At 46.2% G+C, this 23031-nt stretch overlaps 1 protein-coding gene across 1 annotated transcript in view; it reads right to left on the reverse strand.

Annotated features, from left to right (window-relative positions):
• The window catches only part of ABCA4 (ATP binding cassette subfamily A member 4), a 249212-nt gene extending 246133 nt beyond the window's left edge, over positions 1-3079 (reverse strand). The window contains exon 1 of the mRNA XM_038745065.1: positions 3014-3079. Within this exon, the coding sequence (XP_038600993.1) occupies positions 3014-3079 (66 nt within the window). The remainder of the gene's footprint in view (positions 1-3013) is intronic.
• Positions 3080-23031: the final 19952 nt, after the last annotated feature.

Here is a 23031-nt window from a genome sequence, read left to right on the forward strand (position 1 = left end):
TGACTTCTCTAGGCCTCAGTTACCTCATCTGTAAAATGGGGATTGAGAATGTGAGCCTCTTGATTGACAGGGACTGTGCCAACCCGATTTGCTTGTCTGCACCCCAGCGCTTAGTACACTGCCTGGCACGTAGTAAGTGCTTAACAAATACTATAGTTATTATTATTATGAAGTGGGATTAAAACCCAAGTCTTTCTAACACCCCAGCCTGCGCTCTATCCAGTAGGCCACACAGCTTCTCTGGAGGCTTCAGCATGGTGTAGTGGATAAAACACAGTCTTGGGAGTGAGAAGGTCATGGGTTCTAATCTTAGCTCCACCATTTGTCTGCCTAAGGTCATATAACTTCTCTGTGCCTCAGTTCCCTCATCTGAAAAAAATGGGAATTAAGCGTTTGATCCCAATGTGGGACAGGCATTGTGTCCAACCTGATTAACTTGTATCTACCTCAGTGCTTAGAACAGTGCTTGGCACATAGTAAGCGCTTAACAAACGCCATTATTAGAGAGAAGCATTATTATTAGAGAGAAGCAGCGTGGCTCAGTGGAAAGAGCCCGGGCTTTGGAGTCAGAGGTCATGGGTTCAAATCCCGGCTCCACCACTTGTCAGCTGTGTGACTTTGGGCAAGTCACTTCACTTCTCCGGGCCTCAGTTCCCTCATCTGTAAAATGGGGATGAAGACTGTGAGCCCCCCGTGGGACAACCTCATCACCTTGTAAGCTCCCCAGCGCCTAGAACAGTGCTTTGCACATAGTAAGCGCTTAATAAATGCTATTATTATTATTATTATTATTATTCCTGTTCCTCCTTTCCCAGTGGCCCCTGGGAGCTCATCTTGGGTCTGATTCTGGAGGTCCTCTGAGCTCCTTCGCAGCCCAGGTTGTGCTGAGGAGATGGCACTGCCAGCTTCCCCCTCTAACCCACCAGGTTCCTCCAGCCTCAGTTGGGCAGGGTCCTATCGGCCGTGTTGGCCATGTTGGCCCAAGGATGTGGGCTGCCCAGCTGAGCTCCAGCAGCTAATTTGATCCCGATGCAAGTGCAGCACGGAAGCTGCAGGAAAACTGCAAAGTCTTCCCCATCTCCCCCGCTGCCATGGAAACTGTTGTCCAGGCAATGGACCAGTCCTGGGTGAATCGCAGCTGTGGAGTGGGGGGCCATAATAATAACATATTAATAATAATGATAATAATAATAATAATAATAACTCCTCCCTCTCGGCTTCCAGGCTGTCCATCCCCTCGCCCCCTCCTACCTCCCCTCCCTTCTCTCCTTCTCCAGCCCAGCCCGCATCCTCCGCTCTTCTGCTGCTGCTCACCTCCTCACTGGGCCTTGTTTTCGCCTGTCCTGCTGTCGACCCCCAGCCCATGTCCTTCCCCTGGCCTGAAATTCATTCATTCAATAGTATTTATTGAGCGCTTACTGTGTGCAGAGCACTGTACTAAGTGCTTGGGAAGTACAAGTTGGCAACATATAGAGACGGTCCCTACCCAACAGCGGTCCTGGAATGCCCTCGCTCCACACATCCGCCAAGCTAGCTCTCTTTCTCTCTTCAAAGCTCTACTGAGAGCTCACCTCCTCCAAGAGGCCTTCCCAGACTGAGCCCCCTTTCTCCTCTCCTCCTCCCCATCCCCCCCACCCTACCTCCTTCCCCTCCCTAGCACTTATATATATATATATTTGTACAGATTTATTACTTTATTTTACTTGTACACATTTACTATTCTATTTATTTTGTTAATGATGTGCATCTAGCTTTAATTCTATTTGTTCTGACGACTTGACACCTGTCCACATGTTATGTTTTGTTGTCTGTCTCCCCCTTCTAGACTGTGAGCCCGTTATTGGGTAGGGACCGTCTCTATATGTTGCCAACTTGTACTTTCCAAGCGCTTAGTACAGTGCTCTGCACACAGTAAGCGCTCAGTAAATATGATGGAATGAATGAATTGGGGTGGATACAAGCAAATTGGGTTGGACACAGTCCCTGTCCCACATGAGGCTCACAGTCTCAATCTTCATTTTTACAGATGAGGTAACTGAAGCCCAGAGAAGTGAAGTCACACAGAAGACAAGTGGCAGAGCTGGAATTAGAACCCATAACCTTCTGACTCTCAGGCCTGTGTTCTACTCACCACACCACGCCGCTTCCCAAAAGCCAGATGCTGCATGGACACCAGCTAGTGACTGCTTAATAGCCACCTAGGTGGCCCACAGCCCTTTTTTAAAAACGATATTTTATAAGCCCTTCCTTTGTGTCCAGCAATTTTTGAAGCACTGAGGAAGTCAATCAGGTTGGACACAGTCCTTGTCCCACGTGGTACTCACAGTCTGAATACTCATTTTACAGATAAGGGAACTGAGGCCCGGAGAAGTAAAATGACTTGCCCACGATCACAAAGCAGACAAGTGGCAGAGCCGGGATTAGAATCCAGGCCCGATCCCTATGAGAAGCTCAGTGGAAAAAGCACGGGCTTTGGAGTCAGAGGTCATGGGTTCAAATTCCGGCACTGCTAATTGTCAGCTGTGTGACTTTGGGCAAGTCATTTAACAATAATAATAATAATAATGGCATTTATTAAGCACTCACTATGTGCAAAGCACTGTTCTAAGCACTGGGGAGGTTACAAGGTGATCAGGTTGTCCCACGGAGGGCTCACAGTCTTAATCCCCATTTTACAGATGAAGTAACTGAGGCCTAGAGAAGTTAAGTGACTTTCCCAAAGTCACACAGCTGACAGTTGGCAGAGCTTGGATTTGAACCCACGACCTCTGACTCCAAAGCCCAGGCTCTTTCCAGTGAGCCATGCTGCTTCCCCAACTTCTCTGGGCCTCAGTTCCCTCATCTGTAAAATGGGGATTAAGGCTGTGAGCCCCCCATGGGACAACCGCATCACTTTGTAGCCTTCCCAGCGCTTAGGACAGTGCTTTGCATGTAGTAAGCGCTTAATAAATGTCATTATCATTATTATTATTATTATTATTATCCCCATTTTGTCTCTGTCTTCAGTGCTTACCTTTTGCCTCTTTCGGAGGGTCCAGTTTTTCCAGAGCAACAGTCGGATCTGCCTCAGGAAGCCCATTCCCCCTCCTTGCCCCGCCTGTGTTACGGATGGAGGATCAAGTTGTCCCCTGCTTCGGCCTCCCTCGTGCCGTCACAGCGGGGTCGCGGGTGGGGTGGGCCCTCCTCAAACCTCCTCTTCGGTTTGGGTTGGCAGGTCTTGGCTCCTTACCAGCTCTCGAATCTCTTGACCTGGGAGAGGAACAGCAAAGATTTGATTGCCCCCACGCCAGACCAGCGCAATTGGCGGGTACAACTCAGAGCGCAGGCTGGGTCAAAAGGACCCGGGTTCTCATCCGGGCTCTGCCGCTTGTCTGCTGTGTGACGTCCCGGCTCCGCCACTTTGTCCCTGTCCCATGTGGGGCTCACAGTCTCAATCCCCATTTTACAGATGAGGTAACTGAGGCACGGAGAAGTGCAGTGACTTGCCCAAGGTGAGCCGGGATTAGAATCCAGGGCCTTTTGACTCCCAGGACTGTGCTCTATCCACTATGTGATGCTAGTTCTCTGTACTCTCCCAAGAGCTTAGTACAGTGCTCTGCACAAAAAGAGATTGACTGCCGCCTGGTTCCTTGGAGGTTGTGAAATTCACTCCCCCGACACTGAAGCTTCTGTCTTTCTACAACCCAGCCTGCGCATGTAGCTTCTCTAGTACTAACCTTCTCACATTCATTTGTTCAATCGTATTTATTGAGCACTTACTGTGTGCAGAGCAACTGTACTAAGCGCTTGGGAAGTACAAGTTGGCAACATATAGAGACGGCCCCTACCCAACAGTGGGCTCACAGTCGAGAAGTGCTAGTAGTGCTAGTAGGGCTCACAGTGCTTCCATCTCGCCTGTCTTGCCACTGACCCCTCGTCCACATCCTGCCTCTGGCCAGGACCACCCTCCTTCCTCAAATCTGACAGAAAATTACTCTCCCCCCACTTTTCCCGCCTTATTGAAGGCACATTTTCTCAAAGAGGCCTTCTCAGACTAATCCCCACTTTTCCTCAGCTCTCATTTCCTCAAAGAGGCTTTCTCAGACTAATCCCCACTTTTCCTCAGCTCCCATTTCCTTCTGCATCGCCCTGACTTGCTCCCTTTGCTCTCCCCACCTCCAGCCCCACAGCACTTACGTGCATATCTGTCATTTTATTTATTCGTATCGATGTCTGTCTCCCCACCTCTAAAGTGTAAGCTCCCTGTGGGCGGGGAATGTCACCTTTTATTGCTCTATTGTACTTTCTCAAATGCTTAGTGCAGTGCTCTGCACACAGTAAGCGCTCAACGGCAGCATGGCTCAGTGGAAAGAGCACGGGCTTTAGAGTCAGAAGTCATGGGGTCAAATCCCGGCTCCGCCGATTGTCAGCTATGTGACTTTGGGCAAGTCACTTAACTTCTCTGAGCCTCAGTTACCTCATCTGTAAAATGAGGATTAAGACTGTGAGCCCCCCCATGGGACAACCTGTTCACCTTGTAACCTCCCCAGTGCTTAGAACAGTGCTTTGCACATAGTGCTTAATAAATGCCATTATTATTATTATTATTATTATTAAATATGAATGAATGGAGTTTTTCATAGCCCAGTTCAAACAGGGTTTAGCAGGCTGACCGGGCCCACACCAGAATGGGATGTCTTTGGGGCAATCAGCACAAGCGTTGGCCAGATCGCATTCAGCTTTTGGAGGGAGGCCGAGGGTGTCTCATTCCAGACTATCTGTCTGGGGCTGTTATCATCTCAACCTCCGTTGGGGTTTTTGCTGACTAGGGTGCTTTGCCTTCTGATAATTTGTGAGTAATCTCACCAGGGGTAAATAATAATAATAATAATAATAATAATAATGTCATTTATTAAGCGCTTACTATGTGCAAAGCACTGTTCTAAGCGCTGGGGAGGTTACAAGGTGATCAGGTTAACCCACGGGGGGCTCACAGTCTTAATCCCCATTTTACAGATGAGGGAACTGAGGCACAGAGAAGTGAAGTGACTTGCCCAAAGTCACACAGCTGACAAGTGGCAGAGCCGGGATTTGAACGCATGACCTCTGACTCCAAAGCCCGGGCTCTTTCCACTGAGCCACGCTTTGTTGTCTGTGTGAGACCATCCCCGCTCCACTCCATTGCGTTTAAAACTCACTCTGCCCCGAACCAATTTCAAGAGTGTTGGAGGTGGGGTTGCCATCTGGAGATGGGGACTACTTAGATCTGGTCCAGTCCAATTCAATAATAACAATAATAACAATGATGGCATTTGTTAAGTGCTTACTATGTGCAAAGCACTGTTCTAAGCACTGGGGGAGATACAATGTGATCAAGTTGTCCCACGGGGGTCTCACAGTCTTAATCCCCATTTTTACAGATGAGGGAACTGAGGCTCAGAGAAGTGAAGTGACTTGCCCAAGGTCACACAGCAGACTTGTCGCGGAGGCGGAACTCGAACCCATGACCTCTGACTCCAAAGCCCGGGCTCTTTCCACTGAGCCACGCTGCTTCTCTATTTATTGAGCACTTACTGGGTGTAGAGCACTGTACTAAGCACTTGGGAGAGTAGGTGGTACTTGTTAGGCATTTACTATGTGCCAAGCACTGTTCTAAACACTGGGGTAGGTTCAAATTAGTTTGTACACTGTCTCAGTCCCACATGAGACTTACAGTCTTAATCCCCATTTTACAGATGAGGAAACTGAAGCCCAGATAAGTCAAATGACTTGCCCAAGGTCACACAGCAGATATGTGGCAGAGCTGGGATTGGAACCCAGGTTCTTTTGACTCCCAGGCCTATGCTTGAATATCTGCTAGAGAAGCAGCGCGGCTCAGTGGAAAGAGCCTGGGCTTTGGAGTCAGAGGTCATGGGTTCAAATCCCAGCTCCGCTATTTGTCAGCTGTGTGACTTTGGACAAGTCACTTAACTTCTCTGTGCCTCACTTACCTCACCTGGAAAATGGGGATGAAGACTGTGAGCCCCCCATGGGACAACCTGATCACCTTGTAACTTCCCCAGCGCTTAGACCGGTGCTTTGCACATAGTAAGCGCTTAATAAATGCCATTATTATTATTAGTGGGAAGAGCACGGGCTTGGAAGTCAGAGGACAAGGGTTCTAATCCTGGCTCTGCCACTTGTCTGCTATGTGACCTTGGGCAAGCCACTTCTCTTCTCTGTGCCTCAGTTACCCCATCTGTAAAATGAGTATTACGACTGCGAGCCCCATGTGCCCTCCTGGCCTCAGCTGATGACTCGGGGGGCTGTCGAGATCGTAGACTTGGCCACCCCCAGGGCCACCCGCCGGTCCCTGAGGGGGCACGACAACATCTGCTCCGCCGTGGCCTTCCTCCCACAGAGGCCTCAGAGCCTGCTCTCCTGCGGGCAGGACATGCAGCCCAGCCCGCACCCTCCGCCCTGTCGCTTACCGCCTCACTGGGCCTCGTTCTCACCTGTCCCACCATCAACCCCCGGCCCACGTCCTCCCCCTGGCCTGGAATGTCCTCCCTCCACACATCCGCCAAGCTAGCTCTCTTCCTCCCTTCAAAGCCCTACTGAGAGCTCACCTCCTCCAGGAGGCCTTCCCACACTGAGCCCCCTCCTTCCTCTCCCCCTCCTCCCCATCCCCATCCCCCCCGGCTTACCTCCTTCCCCTCCCCACAGCACCTGCATATATGTATATATGTTGGTACGTATTTGTTACTCTATTTATTTTACTTGTACATATTTATTCTATTTTGTTAATATGTTTTCTCTTGTTGTCTATCTCCCCCTTCTAGACTGTGAGCCCGCTGTTGTGTAGGGACCGTCTCTGTATGTTGCCAACTTGTACTTCCCAAACGCTTAGTACAGTGCTCTGCACACAGTAAGCGCTCAATGAATACGGTTGAATTGAATGAGTGAGTGAATGAATGTGGGACTGATCATCATCAATCGTATTTATTGAGCGCTTACTGTGTGCAGAGCACTGTACTAAGCACTTGGGAAGTACAAATTGGCAACATATAGAGACTAGTCTCTACCCAACAGTGGGCTCACAGTCTAAAAGACTGATTACCTTGTATCTACCCCAGCCCTTAGAACAGTGCTTAACAAATACCATTATCACCATCATCATCATCATCATGCTCCATTCACTAAGCCACACTGCTTCTCTTTCAGAACATACATTCATGCATTCAATCGTATTTATTGAGCACTTACTGTGTGCAGAGCACTGTACTAAGCTCTTGGGAAGTACAAGTCGGTAACACATAGCGATGGTCCCTACCCAACAACAGGCTCACAGTCTAGAAGGGGGAGACAGACAACAAAACAAAACATGAACAAAACAATACATTCATTCAATCGTATTTATTGAGCGCTTACTGTGTGCAGAGCACAGTACTAAGCACTTAGCACTGTACTAATACATGAAGTCCCTGAAGGGGGACAGTCCTCTTGAGTTCAAAATTCTTTCCCCAGCATCTGTCTTTTTCTTTTTTATGGTATTTGTTAAGTGCTTATTATGTGCCAAGGGAGATACAAGCTATTTAGGTTGGACGCGATCCATGGCCCACACAAGGCTCACAAATTTTATGCCCATTTTACAGATGAGGTAACTGAGGCCCTGAGAAGTGAAGTGACTTTCCCAGCATATAGACTGTGAGCCCGCTGTTGGGTAGGGACTGTCTCTATATGTTGCCGGCTTGTACTTCCCAAGCGCTTAGTACAGTGCTCTGCACACAGTAAGCGCTCAATAAATACGATTGAATGAATGAATACATGGCAGAGCCAGGATTAAAACCCAGGTCCTTCTGACTCCCAAGCTTCTGGTGACATCTCCTGTGACACCTTGCTAAGGAATGAATGACCCAAGGCCTCGGGGTGGTCTGCGGGTGAATGGGAAAATCAAACGAGGACCATTTCAGTCGTCGCTTGCCTGGAAGAAGAGAACGGTGGACTAGAATTCCCAAGGATGCTTTTGTGGAGCAATGAAAAAGTAGGGAAATCCTTCAATGGCTCATCCTGACCGAAAAAAGTGGGTGGTTTCACCTCAGATTCCTTCAGCTAAAATGTGTCAAAGGCAGAACTCTCTCTTTATCTCTCTCGTGCAATGGGAACATAATAATAATGGTATTTGTTAAGGGCTTACTATGTGCAAAGCACTGTTCTAAGCACTGGGGAGGTTACAAGGTGACCAGGTTGTCCCACAGCGGGCTCACAGTTTTAATCCCCATTTTCCAGATGAGGTAAATGAGGCCCAGAGAAGTGAAGTGACTTGCCCAAAGTCACACAGCTGACAGTTGGCGGAGCGGAATTTGAACCCATGACCTCTGACTCCAAAGCCCGTGCTCTTTCCACTGAGCCACGCTGGAACATAGATCTCCAGACAACATTGTGGCCTATTGGAAAGAGCACAGGCCTGAGAGTCAAAGGAGCTGTGTTCTAAACCTTGTCTGCTGTGTGACCTTGGCCAAATTCATTCATTCATTCAATGGTATTTATTGAGCGCTTACTGGGTGCAGAGCACTGTACTAAGCGCTGTACTAAGCGCCAAATCATTTAACTTCTCTGGCTCTCAGTGTTCTCATCTGCAAAATGGGCATTAAATCAATCAATCGTATTTATTGAGCGCATACTGTGTGCAGAGCACTGTACTAAGCGCTTGGGAAGTACAAGTTGGCAACATATAGAGACAGTCCCTACCCAACAGTGGGCTCACAGTCTAGAAGTCTTTAATCCTACTCCCTCCTACATAGACTGTGAGCCCTATGTGGGACAGGGACCTTGTCTGACCTGAGTTATCTCCTATCTATCCCAGAGCTTAGTACAGTGCTTAGCACATAGTAAGCACTTAAGTACCATTAAAAAACAAAAACAAACAAAAACCTTCAGCCCCTCCCAATGACTCAGACCTTTCACTTGTTTCCCCTCTGCCCATCTGCTGAATTCCCCTTCATTTCTTCTCTGCCCCTTCTCTCCCTGGTTTAGAGTTTCCAGGGATCTCCACCCTTCCTCTACACATCTTTAGCTCCCCAGCTGAAATGGGGCTCAAAGGTGTCTCTGCTATAAAAAAAAAAAGGCCTCCCAGAAAACTTTCCCCTCTCCCATCTCCAGGAAAATGGCTCCGGCTTTGCTGTTCAGGCTATTCCCAGATCCCTGCATGGATTTCACTGGAACATCAGGTCCCACACCTACGCCAGTCTGACCAAGATGGCCCCCCAGATCTCTCTTAATTATTGTTTTGTTAAGCCCTTACTGTGTGCCAAGCACTGCATTATGTACTGGAGTAGATAATAATAATAATAATAATAATAATAATAATAATAATAATAACAATAATGGTGGTATTTTCATTCATTCATTCATTCAATCGTATTTATTGAGCACTTGCTGTGTGCAGAGCACTGTACTAAGCGCTTGGGAAGTACAAGTTGGCAACATATAGAGACGGTCCCTACCCACCAGTGGGCTCACAGTCTAGAAGGGGGAGACAGAGAACAAAACAAAACATATTAACATAGTTAAGCACTTACTATGTGCGAAGCACTGTTCTAAGCACTGTTCTAAAGCTCTCCATTACCTCGCCCCCTCCTACCTCCCCTCCCTTCTCTCCTTCTCCAGCCCAGCCCGCACCCTCCGCTCCTCTGCCACCACTAACCTCCTCACCGAGCCTCGTTCTCACCTGTCCCACCATCGACCCCCGGCCCACGTCCTCCCCCTGGCCTGGAATGCCCTCCGTCCCTCTGCCCATCTGCCAAGCTAGCTCTCTTCCTTCCTTCAAAGCCCTACTGAGAGCTCACCTCCTCCAGGAGGCCTTCCCAAACTGAGCCCCCTTCTTCTTCTCCCCCTCCTCCCCCTCCCCATCTCCCCCACCTTACCTCCTTCCCCTCCCCACAGCACCTGTATATATGTTTGTACAGATTTATTACTCTTCATTTTACTTGTACATATTTATTCTATTTATTTTATTTTGTTAATATGTTTTGTTGTCTGTCTCCCCCTTCTAGACTGTGAGCCCGCTGTTGGGTAGGGACCGTCTCTATATGTTGCCAACTTGTACTTCCCAAGAGCTTAGTACACTGCTCTGCACACAGTAAGTGCTCCATAAATACGATTGAATGAATGAATGAATGAAGCACTCAGGGGGATATGAGGTGATGAGGTTGTCCCACGTGGGGCTCACAGTCTTAATCCACATTTTACAGATGAAGTAACTGTGGCACAGAGAAGTTAAGTGGCTTGTCCAAGGTCACACAGCTGACAAGTGGCAGAGCATTCATTCTTTCAATCATATTTATTGAGCGCTTACTGTGTGCAGAGCACTGTACTAAGCACTTGGGAAGTACAAGTTGGCTACATATAGAGACGGTCCCTACCCAACAGTGGGCTCACAGATTCAAATCCATGACCCTGTATCTAGATGCAAGATAATCAGGTCTCACATGGGGTTCACAGTCACAGTTCACATTAGGAGAGAGAACAAGTATTGAATCCCCACTTTGCAGATTGCAGGGAACTGAGGCGCAGAAAAGTGAAGGGACTGGCCCAAGGTCATACAGCAGACAAGTGGTGGAGGCAAAGTTAGAACCAAGATCCTCTGAGTCCCAGGCCCTGGGCTCTGGGACATATAGTGAGTGCTTGGAGAAGTAGTGTGGCTCAGTGGAAAGAGCCCGGGCTTTGGAGTCAGGGGTCATGGGTTCAAATCCCGGTTCCGCCAATTGTCAGCTGTGTGACTTTGGGCAAGTCACTTAACTTCTCTGGGCCTCAGTTACCTCATCTGTAAAATGGGGATTAAAACTGTGAGCCGCCCGTGGGACAACCTGATCACCTTGTAACCTCCCCAGGGCTTAGAACAGGGCTTTGCACATAGTAAGTGCATAACAAATACCATCATTATTATTATCATTACTTAACAGATACCATAATTATTACGTTTATCACACATCATATTTATCACACATTGGGCATCTACTACAAATGTGTCATGTTTTTATCATATGAATGTCAAAAATAATTTGTTTCAAATGGCACAAGAAAGGTGTGAATACCCAGAACACTTCTAGACTGTGAGCCCATTGTTGGGTAGGGACTGCCTCTATATGTTGCCGACTTGTACTTCCCAAGCGCTTAGTACAGTGCTCTGCACACAGTAAGTGCTCAATAAATATGATTGAATGAATGAATGAAAGAGTTGCCAGGACAAAACCCCCTCAATCAATTGTATTTATTGAGCACTTACTGTGTGCAGAGCACTATAACTAAACACTTAGGACAGCACACTATAATCAAGTTGGTAGACACCTTCCCTGCTCACAACAGCTTGTTGTGGTCAGGGAATCAGGGAATGTATCTGCTTATTGTTATATTGTACTCTCCCAGGTGTTTAGTACAGTGCTTTGCACACAGTAAGTGCCCAATAACTATGATTGAATAAATGAATGGATGTGAGCCCGCCTTCTAGACTGTGAGCCCGTTGTTGGGTAGGGACCGTCTCTATATGTTGCCGACTTGTACTTCCCAAGCGCTTAGTATAGTGCTCTGCATACAGTAAGTGCTCAATAAATACGATTGAATGAATGAATGAAGAAACTTACAATTTAGAAGGGGCCTGTGAGGATGAAAGAGAATTTTTGAGAGTGTTTTGGGTTCTCTGGAAAAAAGAAAGGGGTAAATGAATTCAAGGAATTAAGGTGGGTGATTTCTTCCTTCTTCTTTCTTTCCAGTTTCACAGCTGGGGGATCTTCTGAGCTGATCCAGAGGAAAGTTGTCCTGCCTTTAATAATAATAATAATAATAATAATAATAATGCCATTTGTTAAGCACTTACTATGTGCAAAGCACTGTTCTAAGCACTGGGGGGGATACAAGGTGATGAGGTTGTCCCACGTGTGGCTCACAGTCTTCATCCCGATTTTACAGATGAGGGAACTGAGGCTCAGAGAAGTTAAGTGACTTGTCCAAGGTCACACAGCAGACATGGGGGGGGAGCCGGGATTAGAACCCATGACCTCTGGCTCCCAAGCCCAGGCTCTTTCCACTGAGCCACGCTGCTTCTCTGCTTCTCTCTTTTATTCCAGGTGAAGGAAGGGACGAGCACACTGATTTTCCAACAGAGCCTGGAGAAGCCCTTCTTAAGCGAAAGTCTTGTCACCTGAGACAAAAACAAAGCTGCTCTGGGATATAATCTGGATCTGGATCTAGTGTCTCGGAGCGTTTCCTCCCAAGCCTGCTGGAAATCCTTCCCAGAGGACGTAGAGCTTGTTGGCTCTCCGGGAGACATTGGAGCGGGTTTGAGGGTGAGGAAGGGAGGGAGTCTCAGGAGGAGCCCAGAATAAATTCTTCTCTTCTCCTTCCTTAACAATGAACGTATGTTTGATGCCCTAACCCAATGGTAATAATAATAATAATGGTATTTGTTAAGCGCTTACTATGTTCCAAGCACTGTTCAAAGCGCTGGGGTAGAAGCAGGATAATCAGGTTGCCCCACAAGGGGCTCACACTTTTAATCCCCATTTTACAAATGAGGTAACTGAGGCACAGAGAAGTTAAGTGACTTGTCCAAGGTCACACAGCAGACAAGTGGCAGAGGAGGGATTGGAATCCACGTCCTTTGACCACCAAACTTACGCCCTTTCCACTAAGCCATGCTGCTTCTCGCCGGTTGTCAACTGTGTGACTTTGGGCAAGTCACTTGACTTCTCTGGGCCTCAGTTACCTCATCTGTAAAATGGGGATGAAGACTGTGAGCCCCCGGGGGGACAACCTGATCACCTTGCAACCTCCCCAGCGCTTAGAACAGGGCTTTGCACATAGTAAGCACTTAATAAATGCCATTATTATTATTATTATTATTATTATTATTATTATTATTATTATTATTATCTGGTACTCTGCCAGAAGTCAGGGACATGGACTGTGTCCAACCTAATTACCTTGTATTCATTCATGATTCATTCAATCGTTGAATCATTCCCCACAGCACCTGTATATATGTATATATGTTTGTATGTATTTATTGCTCTACTTATTTATTTATTTTATTTGTACATATTTATTCTATTTTGTTAATATGTTTTGTTTTGTTTTCTGTCTCCCCCTTCTAGACTCTGAGCCCGCTGTTGGGTAGGGACCGTCTCTGTATGCTGCTAACTTGTACTTCCCAAGTGCTTAGTCCAGTGCTCTGCACACAGTAAGCGCACAGTAAATACGATTGAATGAATGAATGAATGAAATTGTATTTATTGAGCGCTTACTGTGTGCAGAGCACTGTACTAAGCGCTTGGGAAGTCCAAGTTGGCAACATCTAGAGACGGAATGAAATCGTATTTATTGAGCACTTACTGTGTGCAGAGTACTGTACTAAGCACTTGGGAAGTCCAAGTTGGCAACCTCTAGAGTGGAATGAAATTGTATTGCAGCGTGGCTCAGTGGAAAGAGCCCGGGCTTTGGAGTCAGAGGTCATGGGTTCAAATCCTGACTCCACCACTTGTCAGCTGCATGACTTTGGGCAAGTCACTTCACTTCTCTGAGCCTCAGTTACCTCATCTGCAAAACGGGGATGAAGACTGTGAGCCCCCCGTGGGACAACCTGATCATCTTGTAACCTCCCCAGAGCTTAGAACAGTGCTTTGCACATAGTAAGCACTTAATAAATGCCATTATTATTATTATTATTATTGAGCACTTACTGTGTGCAGAGCACTGTACTAAGCACTTGGGAAGTCCAAGTTGGCAACATCTAGAGACAGTCCCTACCCAACAGCGGGCTCACAGTCTAGAAGGGGGAGACAGACAACAAAACAAAACATATTAACAAAATAAAACAAATAGAATATCTTCCCCAGCACTTAGAACAGAGTTTGACACATAGCAAGTGCTTAAATACCATTTAAGAAAAAAAAAAAATCATGGTTTGAAGCATCCCTCGGGCTCCAGGCCAGCAATCTCCAAATCAATCAATCGTATTTATTGAGCGCTTACTGTGTGCAGAGCACTGTACTAAGCACTTGGGAAGTACAAGTTGGCAACATATAGAGACGGTCCCTACCCAACAGTGGGCTCATAGTCCGGACTGGGCATATGCAAGGCATCATAAATGCCCATCCCGCATGCCTGTCAGTTCCCAATCTGGTTCTGATCTTGCCATTTCCAGTGCTCCGCTGCCCCCCAAACCTTCCCTTATGTGCCACCCCATCCTGCCCTGCCGCAGACACACACTGGCATGGTGAGCTGATACACTCTCTCGCCTCCGGAAAGAATATTTGCCACCGATAAGCACCAGACCTCTGACAGAGGGTCTAGCCGTCAGATTCCGCTTAGAACAGTGCTTTGCACATAGTAAGCGCTTAATAAATGCTATCATTATTACTCTTTTAGACTGTGAGCCCACTGTTGGGTAGGGACTGTATATGTTGCCAATTTGTACTTCCCAAGCGCTTAGTACAGTGCTCTGCACACAGTAAGCGCTCAATAAATACGATTGATGATGATGATGATTCCCCACTTTTCCAGGCATTCCTGGACTCCGTCGAATTAGTTCCTGTTGCCAGTTGCTAAGGAGTGTGATTTCCTTACTGGATCCAACCCCTGCGCCATTAAGAGATATTCGTTCATTCATTCATTCATTCAGCCGTATTTATTGAGCGCTTACTGTGTGCAGAGAGCACTGTACTAAGCGCTTGGGAAGTACAAGTTGGCAACATGTAGAGACGGTCCCTACCCAACAGCGGGCTCACAGTCTAGAAGGGGGAGACGGACAACAAAATAAAACATATTAACAAAATAAAATCAATAGAATAAATATGTACAAATAAAATAGAGTAATAAATACGTACAAACATATTCATTCAATCGTATTTATTGAGTGCTTACTGTGTGCAGAGAGCACTGTACTAAGTGCTTGGGAAGTACAAGTTGGCAACATATAGTGATGGTCCCTACCCAACAGCGGGCTCACAGTCTAGAAGGGGGAGACAGACAGCAAAACAGAACATATTAACAAAATAAAATAAATAGAATAAATATGTACAAATAAAATAATAAATAGAGTAATAAATACGTACAAACATATATACACATATACAGGTGATGTGGGGAGGGAAAGGAGGGGGCTCAGTGTGATGCCAGGAAGAAAAATTCCCTCTAGACTGTAAGCTTGTCGTGGGCAGGGAGCATGCTTACCAACTCTAATGCATTGCATTCTCCCAAGTGCTTAGTATGCACATAGTAAGCATTCAATAAATATGACTGATTAAAAAAAAATTTGGATGTGAGAGAATTGTTAATTATAATTATTAATATTGACAGGATTAATAGTAATAATAATAGCAGTCTTTGTTAAGCAGTGGCTCAGTGGAAAGAGCATGGGTTTAGGAGTCAGAGATCATGGGTTCTAATCCTGACTCCGCCACTTGTCAGCTGTATGACTTTGGGCAAGTCACTTAATAATAATAATGATGGCATTTGTTAAGCACTTACTATGTGCAAAGCACTGTTCTAAGTGCTGAAGGGGATACAAGGTGATCAGGTTGTCCCACGTGGGGCTCACCATCTTAATCCCCATTTTCCAGATGAGGTAACTGAGGCTCAGAGAAGTTAAGTGACTCACCCAAGGTCACACAGCAGACATGTGGTGGAGTCGGGATTAGAACCCATGACCTCTGACTCCCAAGCCTGTGCTCTTTCCACTGAGCCACGCTGCTTCTCACTTAACTTCTCTGTGCCTCAGTTACCTCATCTGTAAAATGGGGGATAAAGACTGTGAGTCCCTTCTAGACTGTGAGCCCATTGTTGGGTAGGGACTGTATATGTTGCTGAATTGTACTTCCCAAGCGCTTAGTACAGTGCTCTGCACACAGTAAGCGCTCAATAAATGCGATTGAATGAATGAATGAATAACAACCTGATTACCTTGTATCTCCCTCAGCACTTAGAACAGTGCGTGACACACAGTAAGCACTTAACAAATACCATTATTATTATTATTATTATTATTAAGCTCTAACTGTGCACTAACTACTGTGCTAAGCACTGGGCTAGACACAATCCAATCATATATCAGAAATTGTTTGGGGTTCATAGTTTGAGAGCAGCGTGGCACAGTGGAAAGAGCCCGGGCTTTGGAGTCAGAGGTCAGGGGTTCAAATCCCACCTCCGCCACTTGTCAGCTGTGTGACTTTGGGCAAGTCACTTAACTTCTCTGGGCCTCAGTTACCTCATCTGTAAAAAGGGGATTAAGACTGTGAGCCCCACTTGGGACAACCTGATCACCTTGCAACCTCCCCAGCACTTAGAACAGTGTTTTGCACATAGTAAGCGCTTAATAAATACCATTATTATTATTATTACTTATTATAAGAACAAGAATTTCAGCCCATTGTATGCTCTCCAGTGCTTAGAACTGTGCTCTGCACCAAGTAAACCTTAGATAAATATCACTGATTGATTTTACAGATGAGGACATTTAGGCAGAGAGAAGTTGGGTGACTGATCCAAGGTCACATAGCAGTAAGTGGCTTAGACCAGATTCCTGTCCTCTTGACTCTTTAACAACTGATGAGTCAAGATATGAGATTAGAGTGGGGAGATACTGAAGACGGGGAGGGCAATGAAGAGGCTGATGCAAAGTCGAGGCAGGACTTGGATCGAAGCTGTAATAATAATAACAATTATTATTAATAATAATAATAATGATATTTAAGTGCTTACTATGTACCAAGAACTGTTCTAAGCACTGGGGTAGATACAAGGTAATCAGGTTGCCCCACGTGGGGCTCACAGTCTTAATCCCTATTTTACAGATGAGGTAGGATATATTCACCACATATCCAGAAGGTAGTAGAACAGTGTTTTGCACATAATAAGCGCTTAATAAATGCCATTGTTGTTACACCACAATTAATAACTTCTCAAGATATGTAAACTACACGAATGTCACAGTAGATATCATCAATGGTGAGATTTATTGAGCACTTGCTGAGTACAGGGGACTGTACTAGGCACTTGGGAGAGTACAATACAACAGTTGATGGACATTGCGGGTTCCCTGCCCACAATGAGCCTGCAATCTAGTGTCTAACTCCATAACAATTCCATCCAAGCTTCTGAAAGCAAATACCTAACCTGTGAGAGAAGTTGGTGATAAAAAAAACGGGATGCTCAGTGTTTCTCTTCTAAACACAGGAAACACAGACAAAAAAAGGAGTCTGTACTCGCTCACCCCACCTGCCTCAGTGAACCTTGCTGAGTAGATATCTAGAGGGTGAAAAGATAACAGGTTTAAATGACAAAAAGGAAGTGACATTCCTGGGAGGGTCTTGGCCTCCTCCTTGGCTTTTGTCTTTCATCTTTCATCTCCCCTCCTTGGTACTCAAAGGACACAGGGCATCCAGAGGTCAAGATTTGGACATTTTACATTGAGTCTGTTTTCCACTTACTTTCCACCCAGGAGCCCAACTTGGTCCAGCGCCTATTGTGCTGTCATTTAGAAGAGGAAATCAGAAGAGGAAATCTGAGGGAGCAGTTAGGGAGATCCCAGAGAGTGCTGGGAATGGGGAAATCTGAAGGAGCAGAGAGATTCCAGGGAGTGCTGCTGATGAGACTGTTCACTTTAACTGGGGAAATCTAAGGGAGCAGAGATACCCCAGGGAAGGCTGGGGTTGGGGAAATCTGAAGGAACAGAGAGATTCCAGGGAGTGCTGGGGACAGGATTGTTCACTTTAGTTTGGGAAATCCGAGCGAGCAAAGATAACCCAGAGAATGCTGGGAATGGGGAAATCTGAGGGAGTAGAGATACCAGAGAGTGCTGGGAATGGGACTGTTTTCTTAGATGGGGAAATCTGAGGGAGTTTTGGGAAGAGGACTGTTTCCTGGGGGATTGGTTTCCCACAAGGAGGAGGGACAGCTGGCTGTCCTTTGACCTGCTGGTTAGTGGCCCGTTTATGAGAAGCAAAGTGGGCCCAGCCCAATTTTTATAAGCACAAGTATCCTCTCTCCCCTCAGCAACAGAGCTATCCCAGCATCTCAGCTGCCTTTCATACTGTGAACCAACCCCTTCATCCCGCTTGCTTCATTGACACCTTCCTCAATCAATCAATCAATCGTATTTATTGAGCACTTACTGTGTGCAGAGCACTGTACTAAGCGCTTGGGAAGTACAAGTTGGCAACATATAGAGACAGTCGCTACCCAACAGTGGGCTCACAGTCTAGAAGGGGGAGACAGAGACTGTCCTCTCCTGGTTTTGCTATCTCTCTGGCCTCTCCTTGCCTTTTGCAGGCTTTCTCTGCCTCCCAGCACCTATCTGTGGGAGTTCCTGAGTCCTGGGTTGCCTATTTCCATCCACACCCACCCACTCCCTTAGTGAACTAATTCGCTCCCTCAGTTTCAACTACCACCTCTAAGCGGATGATCCCTAAATCTACCTCTCCAGCCCTGATTTCTGTCTTTTTCTGCAGTCTCGCATTTCCTTCTGCCTTTAGGACACACAGCAAACACTTAACATATCCAAAACAAAACCCCTCCTATTCACTCTCAAACCCTATCCTCCACAAGACTTACCCATCACTGTAGACAAACACCACCAGGGTGTCTCATAAACCCATAACCATGGTGCCATCCTTGATTCATCTCTCTTTCAACTCATACATTCAGTCTGTCCCCAAATCCTGTCAGTTCTATTTTCACATAATAATAATAATAATAATAATAATAATAATAATAATGGTATTTGTTCATTCATTCATTCAATCGTATTTATTGAGTGCTGACTGTGTGCAGAGCACTGTACTAAATTGGCAACATATAGGGACGGCCCCTACCCAACAGCGGGCTCACAGTCTAGAAGGGGGAGACAGACAACAAAACAAAACATATAAAACAAATAAAATAAATATGTACAAGTAAAATAAATAAATAAATAGAGTAATAACTATGTATAAACATATATATGCAGGTGCTGTGGGGAGGGGAAGGAGGTAAGGTGGGGGGATGGGGAGGGATAATGATGGCATTTATTAAGCGCTTACTATGTGCAAAGCACTTTTCTAAGTGCTGGGGAGGTTACAAGGTGGTCAGGTTGTCCCACGGGGGGCTCACAGTCTTAATCCCCATTTGACAGATGAGGTAACTGAGGCCCAGAGAAGTGAGGTGACTTGCCCAAAGTCACCCAGCTGGCAATTGGCAGAGCCGGAATAATAAGCACTTACTATATGCCAAGCACTGTTCTAAGCATTGGGGGAGATACAAGATGATCAGGTTGTCCCACGTGGGGCTCACAGTCTTAATCCCAATTTTACAGATGAGGGAACTGAGGCCCAGGGAAGTTAAGTGATTTGCCCAAAATCACACAGCAGACAAGTGGTGGAGCCAGGATTAGAACCCATGACCTCTGACTCCCAAGCCCGTGCTTTTTCAACTGAGCCACCCTGCTTCTCCACATCTATAGAATCCACCCTTTACTCTCCATCCAAACTGGGTTAGTTGAAAGAGCATGGCCTTGGGAGTCAGAGATTGTGGGTTCCAATCACAGCTCCGCCACTTGTCTACTGTGGGTAGGCTGCTTAACTTCTCTGCTTCAGTTACCTCATCTGTGAAATGGGGATCAAGATTGTGAGCCCCACGTGGGACAACCTGATTACCTTGTATCTACCCCAGTGCTTAGAACAGTTCTTGGCACATAGTAAGCACTTAAATACCATTATTATTATTATTATTATTATTAACTGTTATTATTACTACCACATCGATCCAAGTCCTGCCTCGACTTTGCATCAGCCTCTTCATTGCCCCCCCTGCCTTCAGTAACTCCCCACTCTAATCTCTTCTTCATTCTGCTGCCCAGTTCATCTTTCTAAAAAAATAATTTTGCTCATGTCTCCCCAGTACTTCCAATGGTTGCTCATCTTTCTCTTCATCAAACAGAAACTCGTTACCATGGGATTTAAGACACTCATTCAGCTCTCCCCCTCCTGCTTAGCTTTGCTCAACAGCTTGTCTGCTGTGTGACCTTGGGCAAATCACTTCATTTCTCTGTGCCTTATTTACCTCATCTGTAAAATGGGGATTGAGACAGGAACTGGATATAAGCAACTCATTTTGCTTATATACACCCCAGTGCTTCGTACAGTGCCTGGCATACAGTTAAGGGCTTAACAAATACTATCGTTATTATTGTTATTCCTCTGGACTGCTCGTTGTGGACAGGAAATATGTCTGTTTATTTTTGTATTGCACTTTTCCCAGCGCTTAGTACAATGCTCTGTACACTCTGAGTGTTCAGTAAATAGAATTAAATGAATGTCCTCCTTCTGGTCTAGAACCCTGGTCTTGAACTGGTCTAGAGAAGCAGCATGGCTCAGTAGAGAAGCAGCGTGGCTCAGTGGAAAGAGCACGGGCTTGGAAGTCAGAGGTCATGGGTTCTAATCCCGGCTCCGCCACTTGTCAGCTGTGTGACTTTAGAGTCACTTCACTTCTCTGGGCCTCAGTTATCTCATCTGTCAAATGGAGATGAAGACTGTAAGCGCCACGTGGGACAACCTGATAATCTTGTATCCACCCCAGCGCTTAGAACAGTGTTCATTCATTCATTCATTCAATCAATCAATCATATTTATTGAGCACTTACTGTGTGCAGAGCACTGTACTAAGCACTTGGGAAGTACAAGTTGGCAACATATAGAGACGGTCCCTACCCAACAGTGGGCTCACTGTCTAGAAGGGGGAGACAGAGAAGAAAACCAAACATATTAACAAAATAAAATAAATAGAATAAATATGTGCAAATAAAATAGAGTAATAAATGCGTACAAACATATATACATATATACAGGTGCTGTGGGGATGGGAAGGAGGTAAGGTGGAGGGGATGGGGAGGGGGAGGATGGGGAGAGGAAGGAGGGGGCTCAGTCTAGGAAGGCCTCCTGGAGGAGGTGAGCTCTCAGTAGGGCTTTGAAGGGAGGAAGAGAGCTAGCTTGGCGGATGTGTGGAGGGAGGGCATTCCAGGCCAGGGGGAGGACGTGGGCCGGGGGTCGACGGCGGGACAGGCGAGAACGAGGCACGGTGAGGAGGTTGCGGTGGCAGAGGAGTGGAGGGTGCGGGTTGCGCTGGAGAAGGACAGAAGGGAGGTGAGGTTGGAGGGGGCGAGGTGATGGACAGCCTTGAAGCCCAGGGTGAGGAGTTTTTTCCTGATGCGTAGGTTGATTGGTAGCCACTGGAGATTTTTGAGGAGGGGAGTAACATGCCCAGAGTGTTTCTGGACAAAGACGATCCAGGCAGCAGTGTGAAATATGGATTGAAGTGGGGAGAGACAGGAGGATGGGAGATCGGAGAGGAGGCTGATGCAGTAATCCAGATGGGATAGGATGAGAGCTTGAACGAGCAGGGTAGTGGTTTGGATAGAGAGGCAAGGGCGGATCTTGGTGATGTTGTGGAGGTGAGACCGGCAGGTTGTAGTGACGGCTTGGATGTGAGGGGTGAAAGAGAGAGCAGAGTCAAGGATGTCACCAAGGTTGAGGGCTTGTGAGAAGGGAAGGGTGGTAGTGCCGTCAACAGTGTTGCCCCAGCACTTAGAACAGTGCTTTGCTCATAGTAAGAGCTTAATTAATGCCATCAAAAAAAAACCCTCCCTCCCCAATTGATCACTCCATGGCATTTCTTCCCACCTTCAAAGACCTACTAAAAGCATATCTCTTCCAACCATTCCTCTCCATCCAAAGTGCTAACGTGTTAATCCAGTCACTTATCCTACTTTCCCTTGATAAGTACATCAGCCTCCTTGCTGAACTCCCTGCCTCCTGTCTCTCCCACTCCAGCCCATACTAAGCTCTGCTGCCCAGATCATTTTGCTACAGAAACGTTCAGTCCACGTTTCCTCACTCTTTAAGAGACTCCAGTGTTTGCCCATCCACCTCTGCATCAAAGGGAAACTCCTCACCATTGACTTTAAAGCAGTCAATCACCTCGCCCCCTCCTACCTCATCTTGATACTCTTACTACAATCCAGCCCATACACTTCGTTCCTTTAACACTAACCATCTCACTGTACCTCAATAATAATAATAATAATGATGGTATTTGTTAAGTGCTTACTATGTGCAAAGCACTGTTCCAAGCGCTGGGGGGGATACAAAGTGATCAGGTTGTCCCACGTGGGGCTCACTGTGGGCAGGGAATATCACTGTTTATTGATGTATTTTCTTAAGTGCCCAATACAATGGAAAGAGCATCTCATCTCATCTCATCTACCTTGCCGCCGACCTCTCGCCAATGTCCTGCTTCTGAACTGGAACACCCTTCTCATATCTCGTGGCTCAGTGGATAGAGTACAGGCTTTGGAGTCAGAGGCTATGGGTTCAAATCCCCGCTCCACCAAATATCAGCTGTGTGACTTTGGGCAAGTCACTTAACTTTTCTGGGCCTCAGTTCCCTCATTTGTAAAATGGGGATTAAAACTGTGAGCCCCACGTGGGACAACCTGATCACCTTGTAACCCCCAGTGCTTAGAACAGTGCTTTGCACATAGTAAGCACTTAACAAATGCCATTATTATTATTATTATTATTGTTATTATTATTATTATCATCTGACAGACAATAACTCTCCCCTGCCCCTGGTTCAAAGCCTTATTGAAGGCACATCTCCTCCAAGAGGACTTTCCTTCCAGCCCTCCTCTCTTCTTTTCTCACACCCTTCTACGCCACCCTGACTTATTCTCTTTATTCATCCCCCCTCCCAGCTCCAAAACACTTATGTACATATCTGTAATTTACTTTCATTCATTCATTCAATCGTATTTATTGAGCGCTTACTGTGTGCAGAGCACTGTACTAAGCGCTTGGGAAGTACAAATTGGCAACATATACGGACGGTCCCTACCCAACAGCAGGCTCACAGTCTAGAAGGGGGAGACAGACAACAAAATGAAACATATTAACAAAATAAAATAAATAGAATAGATATGTAAAAATAAAATAGAGTAATAAATACGTACAAACATATATACATTACTTATGTATTTATTTACATTAA

The sequence above is a fragment of the Tachyglossus aculeatus genome, chromosome 4, assembly GCF_015852505.1.
Source record: "Tachyglossus aculeatus isolate mTacAcu1 chromosome 4, mTacAcu1.pri, whole genome shotgun sequence".
Lineage (NCBI taxonomy): Eukaryota > Metazoa > Chordata > Mammalia > Monotremata > Tachyglossidae > Tachyglossus > Tachyglossus aculeatus.